This window comes from Passer montanus, unplaced genomic scaffold (assembly GCF_014805655.1).
Source record: "Passer montanus isolate IOZ18808 unplaced genomic scaffold, ASM1480565v1 scaffold12, whole genome shotgun sequence".
Taxonomy (NCBI): domain Eukaryota; kingdom Metazoa; phylum Chordata; class Aves; order Passeriformes; family Passeridae; genus Passer; species Passer montanus.
In genome coordinates, this window is record NW_024358722.1 from 13,961,531 (window position 1) to 13,988,892 (window position 27,362).

The following is a 27,362-nucleotide window of genomic DNA, read 5'->3' on the forward strand; positions in this document are numbered from 1 at the left end:
ATTTTTAAAACAAAAACATTGAAATAAAACTACGGACCTCCACCTTATAATGAACTTTTAAACTCTCTTTAAAAATATGTCACAAAATCTTGAACAAATATGCAGCAAGCTGCAAATATCACCTACTTGCAGGGCCAAACTGTAAGCAGTTCTTGTGCAAGCCAGCACAAACCCCAACACAGGCAGGTGAATGCTTTTTAAGTGGCATGTTTGCCAGCCTCATCAAAGTTTAAGCAACCATCTCTATGCCTCCTGCCATACTCAGCGTTATGAAGTGCCCTTCCTGAAGAGCATGCATTCTGCCTTCCAAAGCCACATTTTTCATTATGAGGATAGCTGCTGCTGTTCATTAGATTATGCCAATTTACCTCTTATTCAGGGATTGGGACATGATTATTCGTATATTTTCTCAATATCTAGAAGTAGCCTAACCTTATTTTGGACATGCATTTTGGACATGCATTTTGAAACTGCAGCAATAATACAAATTATACAACATCTGAAAATAGAATAAATATTTGGCGGTGATTAGGAAAATAATGCTTCCTTCTCACTCACACAGTTAGGAAGAAACGGAAAAATAATTATAACATATGTCAGAGACATGTCAAAGACATGTCAGACATGAAGCTGTCCAAACACATATTAAAAACTGTAAGAAAAGATAAAAAACAAAGCAAAACTTACTACATCAAATTGATTGTCTTCCCGTTTCCTTACCTGGTTTACACTGATCACACCTTCTCCCCTGGCGCTGAGGCAGACAGACACACTGCCCAGAAACGTGGTCACAAGCTGTTCCTGCCAATGTGCCCCGAGCATCACAGTGGCAGGGCTGGCAGCCATGGGTGTTGCTCATGCTGAGGTTGTACGTCTGCAGCATGCACTGACTGCACCGAAGGCCAGTCACACCAGCTTTGCAAGGACATTGTCCTGTCGATTTGTCACAAAGCAGAGAGCCATTTACTGTCCCTGCCTTCTCACAGTTACATGGCAGACAAAGGAAGGAGTGACCTTTCTGCACTCTGTGGTACCCATCCAGGCACTCATCGCAGCGCCTTCCCCCTATATTTGGTTTACACGCACATTGTCCCGTCCTCGCGTCACACGTGGTTCCCGAAATGGACCCTGCAGCATCACATTCACAAGCCTTACAACCAGTTACATCCAGCCCATAAAAGTTGTCCATGCACGTGTCACAGAGAAGCCCTTTCACTCGTTCTTTACAATTGCACTGTCCGGAGAGAGGGTTGCAGAATTGGCTCACAGAGCCGTGGCTGTTGCACCAACAAGGCTCACATCCATCTTCATTAGAATATCTGAGAGCTTTAAATCCAAAATTGCAACTATCACACCTCAGGCCTGGAAAGAGAAAAGGAATTAATAAAAAACCCCCAAATCTTAGAAGCTACTAATTTCATTGTTTAGAAGAGTAAGCATACTACAATGAAATATAAAAAAAAAAAAGGAGGCCTGTTCTTCATCAGCATAATTAACAGGAGTGACGAGGCTGCACAAATCAATTGAATAACTGTAGCATCCCAAAAATCTGTTTACTTTTCCAATCTGTTTCAGAAGCAATGCATTTCTGCTGGCCTCTTAATACAATTTAAGATACTTCTGCAAGAGATTCTTTGTAACATTTCTAAGACAAAGCAGAATTAATCTCTTTGCCCCCCAGAACAGCACCTGTTGCACAATCAATGCTTACGTGAACTCTTCACCCTATACTGCAGAAATGCAATACACAGAGAATTGCACTAGGCTCACAATCTGTTCTGATAATAGATTTATATATTGCATTAAAAACATTAAATATACACTGGGACAGCACAAGTTAGACTAACTATAACAAATTATTTGCTTAACACCATACTTCAGTTTTATCATTGATTGTATTTATGTTAGTCTTTATTGTTAGCCCTTACTGAAAGCAGAAAATGTTTTCCATAATGCAAATTGAAATATTTTTATCTAAATGTATTATTTAGTTAACTCCTGCAGTAAATTAAAATATAAACTGTTTTCTTCATGCTTCATCCTGTAGTTTTATTAGCTTTGTTTTCAAAGTCAATGCTTGCTTTATCCCTGCCCCAAGGGATGGCATTTATATGTTAGTTTATAAAATGTACATTACAAGAAAGCAAACTAGATTATTACACAAAAAATGCAAATTCAGTTATGTATTTTTCCCTTGCAGAGGGAAATCCTTCACTATGAAGCTGTGACTTAATTGTTCCATATAGGAAAATATAAATACAATCTTCTAGCAAAATACTGTAATCATTTAAAAAAAATACAAAACCATACAAAAATACACCTAGCAACTTACATGTAGAAAAATAAAACTAAAAATGGTAGGGAATGAATTATATATATGGATAAAAACTCAAAATCTCCAACAGAAGGTGAGTTCCTTTAACAGTGATGAATGACTCACCTAAGGCATATCATTTAATTTCAATAAGGAAAATAAAAAAGGACCACTATTGCTGCAAATTTTAAAAATAACTGTATTGTTAACAAGAATTATGACTCATTTTGAACTATTAAAATTGGTCTACATGGATTCATATCATATCAGTTTTTAAAATATGCGCAGTGCTTATTTGAATATGCCATACATATTCCTGACAGGTAATCTATTCCTAACGATACTGAGGAAGGCCTACAGGGCATCACATTCAATGTTAACAAGTACAGGGGAGTTAGCACGCTTGGCATTTAATTCACATTCTTCTACCTTTTTATTCTAGATGAATGACCTACTTAAATAAAATTATTGGTGCTAATGTATTTTACTGGTGATAGAATCATTAGAGAGATTTAACAGTTGTGTTAACTCTAACAGTTCATGTTTCATAACATTGCAGTCCATAGTTGCATTTTTCTGTTATCATGTTTGTTTAAATAGATAAAATGGCAACAGACAGATTGCTCTAAAAACCAATTTAGAAATCCAAAGAGCAAAGTCCCCTGGTAAAGTTTGCTGCACACGTTTCAATATACAGAAGCTTATTTACAATTGGTTTAGAAAACAAAAAAAAGAAGAGAATCTAGTCTGGAAAGAATTAGGTCTTTATCCTGCAAACACTTGCAAAACTACAGCCCCCCATCATAGCTAAAGTACAGAAAGCATAGATTCACACTTGCTTTTTTTTTAACAACTATTTCAGTGAAAATAAAAACAATTCTTAATGGTTTCATAAAGGGGAGAAAATGTAATATGTAGATAACCAAATACATGAGAACCAGACTGTGCATTTCATGTCTGCCAAACTGCTGCCGAATTAAGAAGTGTTTTCACAGGTTCAAACATAAAATGCGGGCAATGAATATATAATTAAGAATGCTCTGAAGTCCTTTTTCTTTAAGGTAGAAAAAGGGTTTAAGATGCACAGAGGTTTTCTACTCTTAGCACCCTTTTCATTGTACGAAAAATACAGCATTCCACAGGAAAAAGCACTGAAACTGTTTAGAGCGATTTTCATTATTCGTTGTTATTCTACATTTTCTTCCTCCTTCTAATTTCCAAAAGCAACAAAGACAACGTTACAAATGAGTCAACGTTCACAAGTGAGGGTATATATAATACCAAATACATTAACATGTACTTGAACATTATAAATGCAGCCCAAACCTGGTTAGGGTGAGGAAAAAATAGATTACTAATTCTGTTAATAACAAAGAAGAAGAGGAATTTTTCTTTTTGAGACATATGTATAGTCTGAGACATGTACAGTTACCATGCAAGGCTCACTTTATCAGGAAATTCTCCTTGCATAATATTCCCATACATCAACATTTCAAAGTGTATTATATATACTGTGTATTTTGGGCACTTGATAAATTTTGTCCTTATGTGGCTGTGGCTCCCCTCAAATATGCTGGAAGTAATAAATTGCTATAATCAAATCTAATTTCTGAAAAATACCTGTGGGAGTAACAAACAAAAAAGCACGTCTTGTAAAAAAAATGATAAATAACACAGAAGGTAGCAGTTTATTATAATCAGCTTGGCATTGAATTACAAAATTAAAATTATGTGGCCCTTGATAACTAACCCTAGCTATGTACATGATCTGTGGAATTATGTTGACTTATTTTGCATTTCATAGGAACAGTTCAAAGAAATATAATAGAAAAAAATTGATAGATTTATCACAAAGGACCCTGTAGCACAGAATATTTTGAGAAAAAAATCCATTTATTTTGGTCTATTAAGAAAACTAGCATGGAAACGATTTGCTTAGAACTCATTAAGTACAAAATGTTGAAAAAGTGCTAATTTCCTAAAAGAAACATCTACGCAGTAAGCAAATTACATTATTTCTGTGACTTATTAGTATGGAGCTATGTAAGCTAATGTAGCTATGCCATAAAGAAACTTCTAAAGGGTTGATTAAACCAAGCTTCAAGCTGTATATTGATAGAATTATTAAATTAATAATTTTTCAGCAGTTAATTTCATTCATTTTTGCAATCTGCCTTCAGCAAAGAAGCTTTCTATATCTTCCATTTAGAAACCAAGTGTGTTTTATTTCCAGAGAAAACAAGAAAAATGGTTCTGAACTCTTGCATTACACATACCAATAACATTTGCTTTGCACTTGCACTGTCCTGAATTTTGGTGACAGGTAATATCTCCATTGACTGTCCCAGAGGTATTACAGTTACAGGGACTGCAGCCATCAGGGTTTGACTGTTGCAGATTGTAGAATCCTTCCTGGCACTGATTGCATTGTCTGCCAGACACATGTCTCTTACAATTACACTGGCCTCCAATCTGGAAAGATACAAAATATTATAGAATGATGAACATATCTATTTTTAGATGATACATTCATTAGCAACAAGAATGGGAGTATGAATCAGGGGAGAGAAAATTCTAAATGGAACAGAAAAAAAAATAAGCCTGTGAGCATTTTTTAATTTGTTGAGAGAGAGAAAAAAAGAGAAATATTGAACAGAGTAACTATTCGACTTTTAAATAGAGTTTAAAAGTCCTGTTCTTTCAAAACAGAAGAGAAAAGGAAGTGAGTAAACAATGCAGCCATATTTACTATCTGGACAGAGAACCTGCAAAGAATATTTATGAAATTTCATTGTAGATATGGTGACTTATATTAAAATTAATAATTTTTGCAATCACAGTTACCATAAAGAACTATCATCTTCAAAGGCCAAGTTTTGCATTTTTTGTTCTGCCCATATGCTTATTTATTTTAGTGAAAATGTTAGTTAAATAAGAATGAAGCAAAATTGAAGATTTAAATTTTTTATTACTCATCCAATGTACATTTCCTGTCCCTTTACTGAAGGATGTGATCCAACAGTTCAGCAACTGAAACCCTCTCCCTCTTTTCTTGGTTCAGCTGGGATCCAAACCATTTCACTTCAGTGGGGGTATGTAAAGGTCCTCATTCTATCCCTAAATGTGTAGCACTGCTATTCAGAAGGAGCTGACACATCCTTTGTTATGCCTGGACCATGATCTGGGAGTACAAGTCTCATATCTTGTGCAAGATTAAAGGGCTCCTGAAAAGTTAGACCTCTTTCAGACCTCTGAAAGCCAGGGAAAAGTCCCAATCTCTACATTCATCACTTTCCAATATGGTGGGGAAACCAGCCACAGGGAAAGGGCAACAGCACACGGATAAACAGAGACATTGGTTAATGCACAAAATAAAAACAATCCCAGGGAGTGAGCCAAAGCAACACAAACATGGGAATTGGCAAAAGGTTTGGGATTCATGATCAAGGAACAAAAACTAACTTTTCTAACTGAAGTGTTCTGGGAAATGCACAAATAAAGAAACTGTTATAAGGAATTTTCTTTGTGTCAGCTTACTTTTTTCAGTGCAAATATTTAAAATATTAAAAAGTACAATAATTCAAAACCAGCATTCCTCTATGACATCAACAATTGTAGTTCAATGTACTTTGCTTTTAATTAGCTACTGAAACAAAAATTTCTCTTAAAAGCTGCCTTTTTCATCTTTAATCCATGAGTCGAGCCAAGCTGAAAAAACATGAGAGACAAAGCTACTGGAAAGTTCCAATTAAATACTATCATCCTACCCTTGAATCTAAAACTAAGCTCTAAGCTTTATTAATACTAAATGGAGTATTTCAACATCTAAAAGTAAATTCTCAGTGCAGAAAATATTGAATAAAAGTTAGAGAAGCATATACACCTACCGTTTCCTCATAAAAGCATTCTGTAGTATGACTCCTTGATAGAGATCTATTACTGATGTATCAGCCTTCTTTTTCAAGAAGATGTAGATATTAGAAAGGCAGGACAACAGCAAGTACGAGAAGAGTTAAAAGACCACAATAGCAGAAAACACAGCAACAAGGATTTTCAAGTTAATTCCCTTTTAGACTGGATTTGATGTAGATATTTAGTGTATCATAAGAGACCCAGTCATGCATCACAGCCATTCATCAGAGAACTCACATGTGAAAAGCAACTCTGAGTTTATTCCTAAATGAAGAAAAATACCCAGCTTAATGCCTAACTGTAAAAGAAACATTTTTGTGCTCATGATTGCAGCATACCCAGTTTACACAATGGCACTCAACTCGTACCAAAAAAAAACTTTGAAGTTACTCCAAAAGTTAGTACGGGAAGGAAAGCATTACATGTGAAATTTCATCTTAAATAAGTGAAAGAAATATCAAAACAGGGTAGCTAAATAAGAGAGGATAGCCACTGCCAAATTTTAAAAACTAGAATAAGGCAACACAAAAATCAGCATTTAACAAGCAACATGCCTAAAGCATGAAGGAAAAAAAATATTGAATTTCAGAAACAAAGGAAGACTACCAGAGAATGAGGGCAATGAATAATTAAGTGGTATGATTAGCAGATTCACAGTGGACATTGGAACACTTCACTAAAAGAGAAGTGCAACATCAATAAGAGGCTATCCCGAGGAGATGTGGAATCTCTGTTCCTAGAGGTATCAGGATTTATCCAGACAAAATCATGGATATAGCACTGACGACAATTCTGCTTGGAGGAGAGCAGATGACCAACTAATGCTTTTACGATTATGTGCAGCATTCAGGAAAGAGAACCACACAGAGATCACAAAGGAAGTCTTCCACAGCTCTTCACTATGAAAGAGGTGTTACCTTTCTATATCAGGAATGATTTTTAAGATTTATTTAAAACCAAAGAAGTCAGAAGAAAAATATTTTAGCAAAATCTCATCTGTTGAAAAGTGACTGCACATTAAGACTCAAGTTCTAGATGAAACAAAATATAGCATTACTGAAATACTTAATAATTGCTTAAATCAACACCAGTAAAAGAAGAATAAAATTGAGTCATTCTCCTTAAAAGGCTGTAAGGAAGTTTCCGGGATCTACATTCTAGTAGGCTTTTTTGTATTATTATTGTAAATTCTATTAGAAATTTAAATTCTATATTGGAAAAGATTGGTACTTTTTTTCCAAAAGGAAACCATGCTACATGTTACTACTGCATTTCTCTAAGTCAGCAATACCTTAATATATCACATACACTGAACCAAATGGATGATCAAAAAGTCAAATTAATTTCTACATCAAGAAGTACAAACTTAACACCACGGAAAAACCAACACTGACTATAGATAGACAGTGATACGTCCAAAATTAGCTATTACCACTCAAGAAAGAAGCTGTTAAAGCTGCTCCATTTCCCCTACAAATCATTTGGAAGCTCTGAAGCAGTTAAAAAGGCAACAGGAATACTGTGATTATCAATAAAAGAACTGAAAATTACACAGGAAATCTCATTGTGTCATAAAAATCTGGTTTGTATCAACATTTTACATAATTTGTGCATCTGGTTATCCTCTGTAAAATAAAAGAGGTCACAGAGTGAGTAGAATAAGCAAAGATAAAAATGAAGAGACTAAAGACTGTACAGTTTGGAAAAAAAGGACCAAAATGAAAGGAATACATGGCTACAAAATCAGAGGTGGTGTCTTAGAGAATGAATACCCTTTTTTTCCCCTCAAGTTATAAGACAGAACACCCAGAAATTCCAACGAAGTAAACCTAAGGAAGTTACTTGCTTAAAAAATTTACTTAGATTAATTCCATTTGTGGACCCCAAACATATGGCTACTCAGATGAAAATCCTGAGTTTAGCTCAGGTAGCCCTAAACCCATAAATAACTGAAATCTAGAAAAGCACATCACAGCAGGATCACACTTCTGGAAATCAGAGAAGATACTGTGCTAGCTTAGTCTTATTTCATACAGCAGAGCTGTTCTGATCCTGAATACCTGGAAACCCATGGCTAACTGTGAGCAAAGGGTAGGTATTTCCAGATGTCGTAAGTGAAACATGTAGATTACTAAATGCTAAAAGAAGCAAAGAATACCAAGATCTTCAGCATAATTTTGTGTCAAGCCATTACAAGGAGCAGTAATTTTCATCACACACATCACACACACTTGCAGAAAATGTACATCCCCTAACTTTATCATAACAGGGTAAAAAAAACCTGATGCTTGAAGAATAACTATAACTCTTCAAATGAGGGAGAAATGTCCAGCCAATTAAAAAATTTAAATTTTATCTAGGAACCAGCCAACAAAACCATTTGCAGATCTCTCTGTAAAAAGAATATTTGGGCTTAATCTGGGGAGAATTTGATTTAAAAAATAGAAATATAGAAAAACATTATCTTTAATTTCTCTGTACAGACAGAGAAGCACCAAAATAACCTGTGAAATGCTTGGCAATGAATGCTGTTTCAAAGAAGCTGAACAAGCTGATAAATGTTTATAATGCTGCAGAAATAGGTGTATCACAGGTTATTCATGGAAATCTACATCAAAATGGGAAGAAGAAACTATTTCAATAACTACATAAAAATCCAAGTGAATTACAGGAAAAGGGCTATTTTCGTTATTATTATAATTTCTGTAAATCTAGCTTACTCTGGAAACCATGGTATCATTGAAAATATTAGTGGCAATGAATATTTAAAGGGTTTGTTAACCAGAATTTCACCAGTTGTTCACTGGAGATATTACTGAAACTTCCCCCTTCCCCAATTCAAGTGTTATCTGCCATTTAAAGAAAAATTTCAATTCTCTATGACCAATCTTGGTTACAGAAGAGCAGAAAGAAATCTGTTCTCCTGTTACTTATGCCTGAGAATCCTGGTTCTGACCCAAAATAGTCAGCAGACACAAACAGACAGTGTATTAACATGACCATCCTGGTACTAAATCACTGATGGAAAACGTCTGACTGGATTGTTCACTCTGAAAATTAACATGGCTGAGCATTATTACCAAGTGATGGTGTGTCTTGGGACCTCATAATTACAATTGTTATTTGATACACAAAATCACTGATGCTGAGTTCACATGTATCCCTTGTGTCATTTATAATTTATGTACAAAATAGACATTATTCCTATATCCTCGAGAGTAAACAATTACAAAAGGTATGCCAGCCACCTATGCCAGCTGCAGACTTGCCCTTAAACAGGAATCCAACTACTTAATGTTTCTGAATTTTAGGTATACTGAGCAGTTCACCTGCCTTAGACTCTTATGATACCATTCTTTAACTGGAGGATACTTTAACAGATTACATCTAGAATGACAAATTCAAAGCAAAGCCTGTTCAGCAACACTTCTCTTATTAGACTGATACATGGACTTAAAAAGAGACTTAAACACCCAGGACAAAGGGTGACATATTCCAAAGAACTGCCTTAATTGTTCATTAGAGTACAGCAAACTGTCTAGCCATAGCACTCACCTAGTAGATATTCAACATGTACATATCATAGTATCAGAAATGTAACTTCTGACTATTTAAACTCTTGTTGGCCATAGATATTCTTATATTATAAAATGCAATTTGCTGGAAAAATCATTTGCCTCAGTCTTCATGAAAGTTAAAATCAACTCCTTCCTCTTGGATATGCTTGTAATTTCAAATTGCTATTCTTTGTTGTCTGTAATGGAAGCAACATAGTGTCAAAAACATATAATCAGAAAGTCTATCCAATTCTGGACAATAATGCAATATGAGGCTTGATCTTAATAAATTAAAAAAGCTGACACTTGAGGTTTCTATTTCCAAAGTTAACTTCTGGTTTTTAAAATTGTCTGAAAAAAATTAACATCTTATAACTGGCCAAGTCTTTATTAATTTCATGTATTTACTCTCTAATACAGCAGAAGCACCTTCCCTTGACTCACTGCAAGTTTCAGGACATTGCAAGACTCAGGGGTTTATTTAGGTCTGTCATGAAATTCTTTCTGTTCATCCTGCCATCACCAATTTTGCAATTGACTGGTACCAGTCTCAATGTTCTGCCTTTCTGATATAAATGGTAATCATATATTTTTCACTACCTTCTTACTTGATGCAAATCTGGCAAGGACCCCAATATCCAGTTGTCTGCAGTCTCAGGAAGAGGGAGCAAGTGGGTTGGGGACTTTTCTCTTCTTTTCCTCCAGTTTAGGAAATGAGAACAGTACAGTGTGCTGGCTCACACACATAGGTTAATGGTCTGACACCAAATACCTGAGAGTATTCTCGGGATGTCAGCTTTGGGAACTTAAAATTGAATAAGCAGCAATAATGAAGTTCCTTTACCCTCCCCTGATACATCTTCTTGTCATCACGTATGATGACTTTCAAAAGTCAGTAGCTTTCTACTACTTTTGCTCAAACATAAAATGAGGCATTTACCCTCTGCCCACAACACTCCAAGGGGTGGGATGGACCAAATCCCACAAATAAACCCTCACAGAAAACCAGCATTTCCACTTTATAAAATCCATCCAAAATAAAGCCATAGGATTACTGAACATAAAAAGCTAATTTTTCCTCATTTTAGCAATAAGGTTAAAGGCCTCTCATTAAGAGAAACCCAGATTCAGAATACAGTGTTTGATAATCTGATTTTTTATGGACTCAAATATGCACAACATTTTTCATTGGCACATTTGCATTCTTTACATTCCTTATTCTTTTTGGTAAATCTGTTGACTGAAATCCCCTTAATGAACTGCTTTGACCTGTGTTCTTTCACTTACAACACATATTCCATTTATTTATTTATTTATTTATTGTCAATCACTATAAACAGATTGAAAACCATATAGATAGATAAATGAAAATGGGAAGACTCATCCTAATTTTAGATAAAATAATTAACACAGAAGTGAAAATAGAAATACTATTTTCATTTTGTGAAAAGAATATATATATAATTTTTAAAAAACATTATTTAGTGAGTTTGCAGCAAGGTGAAATCTGAAGTCTGTTCAGATAGTTTCTCAGAAGTACTGGAATATGCTTCCATGTGACTCTTCAGAGAAAACAGTAAGTAACATTTTATTAATATTCTTGCCTTAGAGTTTTCTTATAAGATGAGACAATACAGCTGCCATCTTGACAGAAGAAAATCAAGTCTTTGCAACTCTGAACAATATCCTCTGCTGTTAAATACAGCATCGTCACAACAAGTACATGATACATAATTATTTGGATGTTAAGGGTAAATGTTTCAAAATCAGCAAAAGCTGAGTGAGATAACTAAAGATAACTAAATTCAATGAGACCAGAATGTTACTTCCAAAGATCAGGTAAAGGCAAAAGCAGCACTTTCAGGTTTCTCTAAAAATAAATGCTCAGGAAGAGTGTTTTTTTCCCCCAGCATTATATATGACATACTATTACAGAATCACAAAAGAATCACAAGCTGCCATGCCTGATAGAATATGTAAGCATTTGTAGAGCAGTCTGGGTAAAAAGCAGTACAGGAAAACAAGTAAAGGATTTTGGTATGAGAGCCAGAAAACATTAATCTCTAACTAGAGCAAGAATGATCAAGTCAGCAGTATTCTGGTAGACCTTTCTCAGGTGTGAATTGTTAGGGAGAAAGAAGAAAGAAGAAAGAAGAAAGGAGAAAGGAGAAAGGCAGCCAATTCTTCTTTCACTTTCCTAAGGCTCAAGCACCTCTAAGAGTACATCTAGACTTTCTGATTGTTTGAAATATTTCATGACAAAAGCTCACAAAGACAACACAACCATCTTTTCTACAATGACTAAACATCAATAGCCAGCACAGAAGTGGACAATTGCAATTCTCACTTGTACTCACCAATCTCAGAGAAAAACCTCACTCTGCAAAAATGCCTAACAAACTGCTTGTGGGTACACTGTTACACCACTCCTAAAATTCTACTTGTTACTGTAAGCCATAAAGTCACAATTTTGAAGCTTTACTATGATAGTTTGCACTTTAAAATACAAAGCCTGCATTTTAAAATACAAAGTCTACCCTGGTCTGTAAGTGGACATGATCTTCAGAGGTATGAAAAGTGAGAAACGCTGCAAGGGAGAAATTCTCTGTACTTACATGCATTTCTCACCGAGGGCAGAGTGTATAGGTAAGAGAAGAGGCATAAGGTTTTCATGATCAGTCCAAAGAACTGAGATGGGAGCAACTGTGTTGCAGTCAGCTCTTCTACACAGCTTGCAAACTACCAGCATGAATAATACTTCCTTTGATGAGTGAATGGTCTTTCTATGTGATTCAATAGATGAGATTGTTTTGTGATTCAATGGATTAATTTTGGAACTCTGTACCTCTTGGAACTTAGTGACTAAAGTGGCACTTGGCAAAAAGAAAAAAATGTTGATGATCTGAAGAAAGTGATGATTTATGCAGTAAAAGTGTATTCTGCCCCATTTTTGGCAAATTTCCTTGAAAATTATCAATGTGATGTGACAATTAATTTTCATGAGTAGGGTCCTTATTCCTTATGATACCATCTTCCACAGGTCAAATTTGGAAACACTTTCTCCAATGATGCCTTCCTATTTCATGTAATTCATTTCAGCCTTTAGTCCCCAGCCTTATTAATCTATTCTTTAATGCCTCTCAATCATTTCTCCCTGCTCTGCTTCTACTGCAGCAATTGATGCTTTATCAAGCATCCCCCATTTTATCTCTCTGTTCATAGTTTCATAGTCAGGCATCATTAACATTCTTGTATATTTAAGTATAAAACACTGATTTCTGTAAACTACTGTTGCTCTGATTACTAATCACAGTTAAAGCTGATTTAGGTCAACATTTCACCACAAACCTTGGATACATAAATTAAAATTTGCTTTCATTTCTCCTGTGTCTTGAAAAATGATCCTAACATGATACCTGTGTTTTGCAAGCTTTTTTTTCCCACTTCTGTGTTAACGGTATAGTATGTTACTTCAGAAGACTGAAAACAGTAACAGAATTTCCCTTTATAATACAGCAGACTATTTAAAAAAACATATTTTGCTGTATTTGCATGCTACACAGAATATGTACCAATGCATGAGTCCTGTGAGGTGCACTGAGCCAAACTGGGCACTTATCTGTACATCTATGATGGTAACTAAGGATGGAAATACAATAGGATCCACAAGAGTTCACTGTTAAACAAAATTCAATGACAAGAGACATATGATGAAAAAAGCCAGAGATTACTTTACAAATAGAAGTGTTGAAAAAAAGAAGAAAGAGGAAAAGTGGCAATAAGCTGAACAAGTTCTATCACATTTATCCACAGAATAAGTTCTACCTTTACAATAAATTTCAAAACAATTATTTCTTCCCTATTCCTAAAAAATTTAGATTTTGGCAATGGACAGTACACATGTGAATAGAACATAAACCACAATATATGTTTTGTATATGTCCAAGATTTTAATCACTTTTCCTGTTTTTTTTTTCCAACATACATGTTTTAAAAGTTACAGATAGATTTATTATTAGACTAGACAGCTTGCATGACAATTAAGTCCATTGACTTTAAAAGCATAGCTGATGGTGTTCCCTTCTCAGCATCACTTTGTGGGTTTCTTTTATTTTTAATGGGCTTCATAAATTAAAAGGGAGATCAATCCTTGTCTTATTATAGGGAAAAGTAGCTTAATTTTAGTTCCATTTCAGGTTCAGCTTATTGCCTGAATTTTCAAAACCTTTTAGAAACTTTACGACAGTACCAAGACCTTCACAAACACTCAAAACCTAGATGTTTTAACATTACTGAATGCAGAGGCAGCATCCCAAAACTAGTATTCATAGAACATCTTTTATGTCTGTTGTTGAACTAGATTAGTAAGTCTTCAGCAGTACATTGCAAATTCCTCTCTGTTTTCTCAGCTTTCAAATGTCTGATGTAAGTCAATTATCATTTCGAAAAGGCTGGACTACAGCACATTTTTTATATAAACTAGTTACCATCTGAATGTACTTTGTAAAATCTTATGGCTGTCAACCCAGCTGATTGAAACATTTTCTCCTTTTTCTCTATTAAGGCTACTTACATTATCACACAGAAGGCTCTTATTTTTGGTGCCCGTTGCGTTACAGTCGCAGGGTTTGCAAACATCAGTGGCTGAAAGATCTGCACCTGCTTGTCTGTAATGGAAATCCTTGCACAGCTCACAGTTCCTTCCTGCATGAAAGAAAGGTTATGCATTATGGCTTCCAATTCATTAAAATTAGCTGTATAATTCAAAATTAAAGACTATTCCTTTGAGAGAATTCTATAATTTTCAGGACGTCCATTTTAATGCACCTTTCATCTCTACCTGCCAATTTAGTGATCCAGAGCATATGAAACAATGAACCTGTTACAAACTATGTTTTACTCCATTAAACTTCCATCTGTTATATAATACCACACTTATATAAAAGCTGTGCCATGCAAATGCCTATACATATCTTTTTGGAAAAATTGAAACTGAAACTTTTTTTTATCTTTACTTGATAAAGCCAAGAAAACTGAAATAGAAGAAATTTTTTTAAGTATTCAAATGTACTACCTACATTGAATAAAGAGATTTATTCAGTAAGCAAGAAACTGACATTAGAGAAATTTGACAACCTTTTTAGACATTGTCAGTTAAACTGGTCCAATATGATTACATTTTGAATTTAAATGCTCTGGCACATGTAATGGGAACAGCCTTGAAACTGTATATTTTTATTATTTATTCAAATGTGTTTTGCATGAAAGTTTTTATACAAGTTTGGATTAAATTTTACAGTATTTTGCCATGGCTTAAGAGTTGACACCACTGTTGTTACTGCACTGAGTAGTTTAAAAATACATATACATGAGAATTTATTGGACTGTCAGCCATTGATCGTTACTAATTTCAGCTGACACAAGACTTAGTCAAAAAGGAACTGTAAAATAAACAGTCCATTCTCTTTGACTTACCAGCTGTGTTGTGCTGACAGTTATCACAAACTCCACCACCGCCTCGGTGGTGTTCCTGTGGAAAAGGATCCATTGCTAAGTCATAGTGGCAGCTTTCTGCATGGCCATAACACTGACATGGTTTGCAGTTATAGGCATGAACTTGGTCACCTGGACGGAAAGGCTTGTCATTGTACAATGGCAAACAGCGATCGCACTGAAAGGAATCAGAAAGAAAAGAAAATGCTGCTTCTTAGACATGAATATTTCTTCACCTCACAAGTTTATTAATATAATCTCTATGTTCATATTTTTGTCTATGTGTTTTCCCCAGTTTAAATGTTAATAATATTTTGCTTGGAAAAAACGTGAGAAAGCACAAAGGGAAATAACAAACCCAACATTTTACTTAATATTTTAACATTTTAAAGTAATTTTAAAAACAGAGTAAAACCAAGGAAAGTGAGCAGAAGAACAACATTTTAAGAATTTAGATACTCGACACAGGCTAATGTCCTGAGATTCCAATTTACTTAAACCTTTCAAGATGCAAAATGGTGCTTGCTATGTTTATGGCACAGAAGACATTCACCTAATCCATCCATTTGGATGCATTTTAAACAATGCGTGTTCTTGTCATTTCTAACATTGTAATAATTGTAGTTTGTACTACTACCATTTGACCTTGTGAATGAAACAAAATACATTGCAATCACAATTTCTGTCTTTCAGAAGGAATTTAAATGCTTCAAAATAAGTTGATTCTGTTACATATTTGGGCAACTATTTTCTTTTTCGGGTAACTTCCTTCTTAATCTTGAGAAGCATGATCATCTTTCTTTATGGTTGTTATTCCAAGTAGAATTACAACTCTTTGTTACTTTTTAGTATGTCTGTTTCACCTATACACTGAAAACTAGGAAACTGTATAGAAGTATCTAAATTGTTTCACTTACAGCTGGTGCTGGGAAGGCATCTTTTGTGTGTAAAACAATCTGAATTAAAAAACATAAGCCTAAAATAGTCCAACAATTGCAGGCCAGTCACAAACTATAACAAAAGACACTCAGGACAGAAAATGAAATCACAAGAATTTATCTATTGAAATTTCGTTTGAATACACTAAATAAAAAGTAAGCAATAAGACAGCAATAATAACTGCACCTTTTGAAAATCTGTTAAAAACAAACAAAAAACACACAATATCACCACAGTGAGAGAAAAAAAGGAGTTTTCAGGATGAAAAGTAGCAGGGTTTCACTTGAGACCTTGAACTCAGGCCTTTGTTTATCAGAGCAATTGATGCCTAATTGTGATTATCTCACTTTAAGAGCGCTAAGGGCAACACCTTAACCATAACGCTTCACAAGTTACACAGCTGTAACTTATTCAAGTCCTTCCCTCATTTATATCCATGTCCCTTCTTTCTCTGCATTGAGAAAAATCAGTATTACACAGCACCCAACAACACAAGAGGGTTCATTCAGGCATGGCACAACTTGGGAAGCACAACAAAGAAACAAGCTACCAGCCAAAATACCCAGCTCATGCAGCTCCCTCCTCCCAGCATGTCTATGGAAATATGTCCTCCTTGAAAGGAAAATAGAGTGCAGGAATAGCTATCAACCTGCCAGCCCTGAGTTTGTATTTGTGCATGGCCAGCCACACAGCAGCTGAAAGCATTCATCATCTCGTTCCAGATTTAATCTTGGATCAGTTACTTATGCACACCTCTGCTTGCACCTATTGTTAAATGACACACAGACACAAAGGAACATGAGAAAAAGATGGCAGCTGATTACATAGCAAGAAGCCTCTTTGAAACATCCCTTGTTGTGTGACTTTTAAAACTTCATCAAGATTTTTGAAAATCATAGAATTACTAGGTTTGGAAAGGAACTTTTGGAAAAGACCTGATCTCTTCGAAAAGATCATCAAGTTCAACTATTAACCCAACACTGCCAGGTTCACCACTAAACCATATACCCGAAAGCCACATCTACGCACTTTTAAAGATTTTCAGGGACAGTGATTCCATCACTTTCCCTGGGTAGCCTATTCCAATCTCTGGCAACCCTTTCAACTGAAGAAATTTTTCCTAATAGCCAGTTGCTAGCAATTGGGCTAGCTAAACCTTCTCTTGCCCAATTTGAGATTCTTTCCTCTTATTCTTCACCTGGGAGAAGAGATTGACTTCCCCTGTCTACAACCTCCTTGGCACAAAAGCAGTCATTCAGAAGTTGGCAACGAGTGTGAAACGTTTGTTTTTCTAGCAGCTCTCAGACCTGCATGCAATAAAAATGGGCACTGTACCCCCACGTCACCCTGCTGTTTGTCACACCTTTATTAGGTTAAGAATTGTATTAAACTTCCAGACCTCTGGGGCTGAACTTTCGTGTTTAGTAGCATTATGATGTACATATTGCCATCTTCAGATCTTCATTCACCAAATCTAAACTTTGCATTTATTCAAAACATAATAGTTGAGAACTGCAAATCGAGATATTTGGGGTTTGGTTCTTGGCTACCACATGGAAAATTAAGTACATTTCCAAAAAGCCCATGGCAAGGTCTAGCAGTAGATTTACAAAGGTTGTTATGTTTAACAAAACCAGCATTCCTCTATAAGTGTAACACACAGAAACATGCAGATGTCCTTATTCTGAGTTACATCTAGGCCCTTCAGAAAACATCTTAAATATATGGTTTTCCCTATGGCAAATAACAAATAAGCCTTCTTATATGTAATATCTGAACTTCTCACCATCTCTGAAGTTTCCTGGGAAAACATAACATGGAGCCAGGTGGCCAAAATACCAAGCCTAAATTGGCCCAATTCATTAGTCTAAAACTATGATTAAAAACTGATTTCCAACAATGCATTCAAGATATTTTTTTGCTAAAATTATTATTAAAAATTTAAAAGCATACTCCTATAAGCACTGGCTTTTCTCTCTTAATATTTACACTGGAAGAAGAAAAATAACCATTATGCTAAAATTTATGGCAGACAATCCTGTATAAAACTAGTGTCAAAAATGGACAAATATATCACTTGAAGCATACTTACGGCATCACCAGTGACTTGAGCCTAAGCTTTTATATACCAAGTTCATTTTCAGGCTCTAAGAATTCTGTGGACAGTGCCTCTGAAGAAATAGCTAACAAATATCCAAAGAAATACTTCAGACAAAAACAGTAAAAATACTTTAAAACTTGCAATAAGTCATGATTAACTAGAACCTTTTATTCCAACACCTTTTAAATATTCTGCTGCTTGCCTCTCAGTGGCATTCTTTTATATGGAATTAATTCCTTTTTTTCCATTTTGTAACCTATGTAGGAGCCCACTCTGAAAGCTCAGTTGCAATAAGCAGTGTACGTACACACCTATAGTACTTATACACATGCTTCTGCAATGCACATTATCAAAAGTAAACAATTTAAAAATGTGATGAAGTGACAGCAAGGCTAGAATGTCACCTTCTCAGGCATTTTGAAATGCTGACTTGTCTTTGCAAAGCTCTATTATGTATAGCACCCATGTTTATGCTGCCCTCTAAGTGTTGACTGTAATCGGATAATTAATCATATACCATTCTTTCCTTCCTACAAGATCCTCTTCTGTATCCACCCACTACGCTTTCACTCCATTTCATTTCCTTAGCCAAATAAATATGATTTCTAGGGAATACCTGTTCCAGATAGCTTTGCCATACTCTACAGACAGTCTTAATTTCCTCCTGGCTTTCACCAGCACCCTCATCACAGCATTTTAATATCTACCAAGACTATACATGAACTACATCTATCTCTTGTCACCTCCCCAGTGATCAAAGAGCTTTTAAACTTAAAAGCCAGGTTTTACTAGGGGAAAGAAACCAAAAAACATCAAAATTAGAATGCTAAGTGACTCCAAGGGACCAAAGAGGACAGAATAGAAATGAAAGGTGTCATAGGGTTCCATCCCAAAGCTCCGTGTACCAAAAATTGCATTTTTTGCTAGCTTACTTATTTCTGCAAGTAAGAATTGTTATTGAGTGTACTGTAGTTAATATTTACAGCTCCTCATGTACTATTTATAATTAATTCGAACATCTAACATGATGTAGATTGACCTTTAACTAAGGTTTACATAGCTTCTTCTGTAACAATATGAAACATCTTGCTTATTCAATTCTTGATAAAACAACATATGCCATATCCAGTTTTCAGACCTCAGATGTTTAAAACCATTATGGAAAACTGAAGACCTGAAACCTTTACTGCATCCAGTCAATCTCTCACTTCCATTCATATCTTCTCAAGCATTTATCAGAGTGGCTTTATTTATTTTAAATTTTATTTTCTATTATAATTTCTGTAATTATTCCTTTCTTTTGCCATTATATTTCTCTATTAAGTTCTATACAGTTGATTTAAAAGAGGCTCTGAAGTTGCAATGTAAGGCTAACCTTGCCTGACTGTCTTGTTCTTTCATGGGCCATTTCCAGCTCATCATGTGACAGCTTGGAAAGTTTTTGAACATACCTTTCCTCAAGTTGAAAAGCTAATATTTGCATACAAACATTACCAAACTCTGGACTCCACTCTCAGTCCCTCAGTTTCCATTTGTAAAAGGAAGAGCTATCTAGCTATCTCCCAAAGCTGGACCCAGGGCATTTAGAGAACAACTTGTAAATGAAGAAGCTGAACATTTTTTTTAGAAAATGAGAGACAAGCTTTGTGAGGATTAATTTCCTCTTTTTTTATAATCTTGCCCCTCAACATCCGCAAATCATTCTTAAGCAACCTCTTCTTCCCATCATCTCAGATTTCATAGGAACATATTTAATCATCATTCTTCACCAAAATGGAACTCAGGGAAAAAAATCCATTTGGTATGTCGGATTTCAGCACATAGTGATGCAAATACCTAAACTAAGATTTCTATTTGTAATAGTTATGCAGGTTTTTCATTTCTGGTACTGCTTTGCTGCCCAACAGCTAGCCAGACGTATATGACAGATAAATTCAAGACATTTAGCTGTATTAAGTGTCAATCTTACAAGGACATACTCTGCTATATGTAAAAAGCTCTTCAAGAATCTCTGATTTCTAGTAAAAGACATTGAAAAACCCACCCCAAAGCCAAAAAATTTCTTATAGCCCCTCAGTTGTGGAGACTTACTCAGCTAATACAGAACTTAAGTTTAAAAAAAACTGCTAGCTGATAGTGCTATTTCTTCTCAAAAATATTTTCTTTTTCTCTACTAAGAAAGTTATATTTGGAAATATGTGTCACCAAATGCTTACTTAAACAAAACAAACAAACAAAAAAAATATTTTTACCGTTCCAAATTTACTGGCGTGGGAGCCAAAGAAACAGGTGTAAATCTATCAGACAGAGTTTTATCAGTGCCAGTGATAGTCAAAAATCAGGATGGACTTTTGTTTTGCTTTTAAGTGTTAGTCTTACAAAAAAAAAAAAATCTTTAAGCTGTTTGGATTCCATGCAAATCTTTGACAAAATTCAAAGTAGTTAGTGATATATTTCCACATACTAATTCTATTTTATTACTACTGCTATTTTATTTCATGCTTAATAGATACTGACATAGTTATTAAAGAATGAGAAAAATTATTAAACAACATCCTTATTGTACTCTGAATTAATACAGTTAATTCAAGCACTTCAATTATAGTTACAATGCATATATGCCAAATCAAAGATGTGATACTCAGTGGAACAACCCATTAACATTGACAGGAAATATCTGATAAGGCAGACACATCATTAAAATGTATTTGGTTTGTTTTCACAATGTAGCATAAGTCTTGCAAGAGTGCTTGGTGAACTTCCAGATCTTATTAATTATTTATAATTAATCCTTACAAAGTAACATTTCACAATGTGAGTTCTAATTAAAGGGACACTGTCAGCTTGAATTTTTTTTTCTAATTTAACCCATCTAAAAACTTGAAATTTTGGTTCAAGTCCCATTTAGACTGCATATCCTACGCTCCTGCTTAAGAAGTGAGAACCCCTATGAGATATTACAAAAATCTTTCACACAATCATAAGCACTGTATCAAATGCTCTGAGGTTAGCTCTCCTCACTCTGTTCCTGCAAGCACAGACTACTTAGGATTCTTTTTGATGTGTGATTAGTCTCCCCTTTGCTACTGCTGCTGCTATTCCATATAACCCCTTCTTAATTTTTAGAAAGTCTGCTTCCAAAAGACATAAATGTAGCAAGGAATACATCATGTACTCACAATGGAAATCTAACACTCAGTGAGACTGAGGGCTTCATTCCTTTGATGTAGCTCATTTTTTCTTAAACTAAACTTCTCCTTTTTTTTTTCTTTTTGAGATAAATAATTAATTTAGGGAACCTTTTCTTTGAGAAAGTTTTTTTTTTTACTCATACATACTCATACATACATACTCTGCTTTTGTTAGGTTGCATTCGAACAGCTTCCGAGAAAACCAAAGGCTGCATGAACTAAGGGAAAAGTAGTACCATTGAGCTCTCCTCCACCTAGTTACCTAGAATATCATTACTTACAGTAATCAAACTCATTTTGGTCCTTCCACAGTCAAGAATTATAAAACTGTTAGAATCACAAATGAAAATTATAATTTTGCATTTATGGTGCTTTGGATTACATTATGGACCACTTGAACTCTTTGTTTCCTTTCAAATGAAATTAAATTGGAAGCTGAACTCCAGGACTTTGCTTACTGCATTCCACCTATTGAATGGGTCTGGAGTCCACAGGAGCAGACTAAACTTACCATGGAGCAGTACCTTCACCCTACGGGACTCTTGCTAGTTGCTACAGCAGGCAGAGACAATCTTTATCAGATGCTCACAGTCTAATCTAAGGTTTGCATCTAATGTTTGAAAGTGGCATAATCTCTAATAAGAAATCAAATCCCTGAACACAACACTCCGGATGGTCTGTGGTGGAATGGCTTTTGGTGAGGGTGGAAAGTGGAATAGAACTTTTTCCTTAATTGAAACAAATCTGCCACATAAAGTTTCCCTCTGAAAGACAGGCCTACACTAACACACATATACACACTCTTTCCCAGGACTGAAATCCCAGTGTTGAGGCTGTTCATAGGTGGCACAGACAGACAAAGGTGAAACTCACATTATTTCCTTCTGTATAGCTTTTCTTGACACAGAGGCACCTGTATGGTTTCATAGCTGTGTCACAATTATCAGCATGGCCATGGCAATTACACCTGAAAGAACAAAGGTAGTGTCAAAAGTTAGAACATGAAAACACATCTGTGAAAAAATATATTACACAGTCACAAAGTCAATTTTGTGTATTACATAGTCTGGTTCTTTATTAAGGAAAAATAAATGTCACCAAAGAGAACGTTCTTATGTGCAGTAAACTACAAAAGATTATTTCACTCAATATATTTTTAAGCATCAAGAATTGTTTTTCAAGAAAATAAAAACAGCATGTAGTAGAGCTACTCTTGCCTTATATGATATGTAATGAGAACTGTATTTCAGTATGTAACATTAATATGTATTTTTTTATTAAATAAATTACAATTATCCATCAATATTAAAACTTCCAGAGCGGCTCTAGTTTTTCAAGAAATCTTAACCACATCACGAATAATTTTCAATTTTAACCCATTTTATCTCCATTAAAATTTCTATTTCTTAGTAAAATAAAATCTGTATAAGGTCTTAATTAATAGTCAATAACCATACCACTCTACTTGAAAGGCTGCTCTTCTGGAAGCATGACACAGCTTTGCAAACTACAGTTCAAATTATTTTATTGTTACATCATCACCGAGGTAAAGCTGTTTTAGTAAATGCATTATCATAACACATCTAAATCAATAATCAAAATATATTATTAAAATAGAAAATTGTAAAGTAAACATGACTTCTAACAGGGTGCTTTCTCTCAAAATGAGAGCTACCAAAATAACTTCAGGAATAATAACACTTACAAATCTGCACCATATGCTTGTTGGAAACTATTTCATTGCCAAATTTGCATATTATTTTCAGGCCATAATTAGTCTCTTCACAAGACAGCACACTTATCATATACAATAAAGTTGTCAGTCACAGGTAATACAACAATACAACAATAAAAACAGTTGTACTGACAGCTACCCAATTTTGAAAGGAAAACTCCAACTAAAACAAAGAATGAACTCTGCATTGACTGTTAGAATTGCCATGTCTGGTAATCTATAGCTTGGAAGAGTTACTGAAATAAAGCACAAGCCATTGTTTCAGTCATAAGCCTTTGCTTAGAGGCACTGGTAATTCCAAGGAAAGGATTTCTTTTGACATATTTGTGTAATAAGTACAATTAATTGTAAAATAAAATGTGAGCAAACAGTTTTACAAAACAGTACACCTATCATTTCCAACTTGATACACTGCTTCAGACCAAATTCCTTTCTCAAGGATACATGTAAAAGCAAAACAAGTTGATCAAATTTTAGGCAGGTCCTTATATGCCATGCAGAGCTGTAACAGTCAGAGACAGTTCTGGATGTGGGAAGAGTCACGTAACACTTACCTTCCACTGACTGTAATTTCATTAACTCCATAGTACCTATGTCTAAAATTTACCCAAGGTTCACTAGTGTGATACTGGCCATGGAGATGAATCCTCACTTGTGCAGCTTTTACAAATTCTTGAAGAGATGGAGTATTATAAAAATCATTGTAACCAGGTCGGTGATTTGGTTCCGGGGTAAGAACACTGAAAGTTAGATTACCATGGGAATATGGTGTAAAGCTGTTTAAATAGAGAGGAAAACAAATTAAACTCAAAACATTACATGTTTTACAGATTCTAGCCCCTAACATATTATTTCTCAGAGAGAGTCTTAACTGTAAATGGTGGTTTCGTGCTTTCTGAATAAAAATTATGTCAGTGGATTCCCAGTCACCAGAATTCAAGACGGGGAAAAGAAATGTCCTGCATATGTCTGTTTTGTTCTAAAACTACCACACTCTTCTCCAGACCCAAAGTTTCAAATTAAAAGTAAAGCCTTTATCAGGCAACTTCAAAATATGATTAAAGTGTGACTGATACAGTGTCACCTGCACATGTTTTCAAGAGGTTGAATACACTGTCCTTGAGAAACATGAACTAGGCTTGAACCACCTAAGGAAAACATTCAGACAACTAACAAAATAATTAATAGGCTTACATTGTTAGTAATACATCTGCTAAACACATAAAGCAAACATACAGAAACCATTGTTATATTTTGAATTCCAGAGTCACGGGAACGTATCATCTGCTCATCTGAGTGAGCAGAGCTAGAAACACATGCTACCTTCTAGCAAGTGAAGGGCAAGATAATTTAATGGAAAGCAGTAAGATTGAGAGTAAAACTGCATATTTAAGCCTAGGAAGGGGAAGGACAATCCTGAGAATTCAAGTAAAACTGAGTAAACAAGTAGATACAAAGTTTACATTTGCACAACTTGGTATGAATCATGTCATGATGGTCTATATACTAGGCAGAGTTTAGCCTCTGGAAGAGAAAAGAATGTCTGCTTATTTGCACACCTACACGGGATCATTAAAAATAGGTATCCCACATTATCACCTGGCACCTGACATGCAACACTCAAAAAATGTCACTTGAAAATATGTCAGTTTTTGAAAGATGAGATTTCTAGTTAGGCTAGGTCGGCTGCGTCAAGCTCTTCTGTCTTTGTGAAGGATCTTTGAATTTCCCTTGCTCCTAATCCAGGTCAGTACTTCACAAAAATCTCAGTGGAATGTATCTGTTTCTCTGGGTGATTATGTCTTCTCTTTCCCTCCACAGAAAACTAAATAAAATATATTTCTTCCATGTTGTATACAGCTGTAATGGAAATGTTCAGACAGGTACAAACGGCAGATAAACAACACCATGTTGGTATGGAAACATCAGAAGGAACAGCAGAAAGACTGTAAGGCTGATGGCAACTAGATAAGCAGGTCATCAAGATTTTAGGGCATCTACACGCAGTTTCTCAGGAAAACAAAGGAGATTCTAAAAGAAGGGTCAGCCAATATTCAGACTAAGCAAAGATTCAAGCCTCTGATAGGGGGATAAAGGACAGTGAGCAACTCCTAACTTACATAGGTGGTACAGGATGGGGAAACAAAAACCTTAATCACTTTCCTTTCCTAAAGGACACAAAAGCGAGTCCATTCAGTACTAGCATGCGATCACCAAACCAAGAACCATCAAGTTACAGGAAGGATTTCAAAACCAAGGTCATTTGTCTTCCATGTAAATCCAGGGAATCCTAGATAGGCCACTAGGACACAAGGACACTGGTGTCTAAATCCTGGACCGAGTATCTGGACATGTCTTGGCAGGTACAAGTTTGTGGGCATGAGAGGAAAGAGAGAGAAACAAGTTTTGTTTTACAATAAAATCCTCCAGGGAACTCTGTTACACTGCTGACATAAATCTGGAGCTTTGTTTCAACAGTAGCTTCTCTTTGGAGCACACAGAATATTCACCAATATAAGTCTTATCACTTAAAGCTTTCTGTACAGCAGCTGTACACAAAAATTATTTATTCATATCATTTCCTATCATCATTTACATTTTAATTGAAGGGGAGAAACTGTGCTGCTTAGAAAACATTTATGGAAACAGTCCATGTTTAACTCCTTGGCTCTTTTTTGAAATTATACAAATACATATTTTTGGGCTGAGAGTGGTATTGCACCTCACTTGGTTTATTTATCAAAAAACACTTGTCTTAAGATATTTCCCTTCTCCTCTACCCTCTGCTTCAAATATCAGCAATAAAGCTCAGATTCCTTTTCAGAAGAGTGATGTAACTCAAATGACCTTATGCTCCTCTCCTCAGAATACTCAACTCCTGGAGAATAGACAAAGATGCTGACACTTGAAAAGTCTTAGAAAGGGAGCAAAAGTAGAAAAAAAAAATAAAAGGCAAAGTACCTACAGCACCTGGAAATGTATTTTCTCACTGATTTCCAGCCAAGAACTAAAAAAATCTAATACTGACTGGCATCTGAACTCAGGCAAGAGATAATGCAGTTGAATGCATTTAGTGGCAGAAGTTCAATTACATATATGTGTGTGTACATACACACACGTGTGTGTGTGTGTAATATGGTAACAATTAACTATTATATAAGTTATACACTATATATATGAAATGTATATTTTATATATTATATAGCTTTCAATTTTCACATGTTAATTGTCAGTAAAATGGCTTGCAACATATTTATAAATGGTCATAATCCTTCTTGCCACTCTTCCCACAGTTTTATATTGCTTCTTGCTTAGAAAGATGAGAAAGCTTCAAGATACCATTTTCAACTCGTTTCTTACATGTGTTGTGTAACTCTAGTGTGGTTGAATGACTGGCTTTTGTACTTCAGTCTGGCCTCTCTCCTAAGCTCCAGAGCAAGTTGCCCTCCCAGAGACCAGAAGGTAGACTTTCACATTAACTAGACAGTTTCGAATAATGTCATATTAGTACCTTCATCCACTCATCCTCTCGGTGTTCTGCAATTCTACTGACAACAGCCATCAAAACACTAACATGTAACATTTTGAAAGTCTGCCTCAAAAATAACAGAGGAATCAATTGACTCACAGTCATGAATTATTAAAATCTGATAAACATTACAGAAGACTTTTTGGCAATTTTGAGTTGAAAGGTCATGTTTAGGATCTTTGATATATTCAGCAGTCCATAACAAGTGAGTGCACCAAAATTAAAAGATTCTGTCTCATAGGGACATAGCACTGAATCATGTCAGGATGTTACCTGTTCAAACCATCTGTATTATGCATATAATACCCACTCATACCTATGCATCTGGAGACAGTTGACAGAGTCTGGTTTTTCCAGAGATCCATTGTTCTCCATTTCAAAAATACTGCAATTTCTAGCAAAATATTGCCAGTGTTCCCATTCTAGATCATCTCTTTTTTTCCTTTCAATTTTTATTGCTTCAGGGTGTGGGCTAAAGAACTGCATTATAATATAGAATACCTACAAGAAGATAACAAATTATGAACTGATATTAATGGGTAAGTTGTAAAACAATGAGTATTTAAACCTTTTCTTTTTAATGTAAGTATA

The 27,362-nt window shown here is 35.1% G+C and overlaps 1 protein-coding gene across 1 annotated transcript in view; it reads right to left on the reverse strand.

The window, feature by feature from the left end:
* The window catches only part of USH2A (usherin), a 372,312-nt gene that overhangs the window by 308,575 nt on the left and 36,375 nt on the right, over positions 1-27,362 (reverse strand). Inside the window, exons 7-13 of the mRNA XM_039697803.1 lie at positions 27,088-27,272; positions 23,797-24,018; positions 22,381-22,474; positions 15,259-15,454; positions 14,357-14,487; positions 4,591-4,786; positions 721-1,362 (exon numbers count right to left, since the gene is read on the reverse strand). Of these exons, the coding sequence (XP_039553737.1) occupies positions 721-1,362; positions 4,591-4,786; positions 14,357-14,487; positions 15,259-15,454; positions 22,381-22,474; positions 23,797-24,018; positions 27,088-27,272 (1,666 nt within the window). The remainder of the gene's footprint in view (positions 1-720; positions 1,363-4,590; positions 4,787-14,356; positions 14,488-15,258; positions 15,455-22,380; positions 22,475-23,796; positions 24,019-27,087; positions 27,273-27,362) is intronic.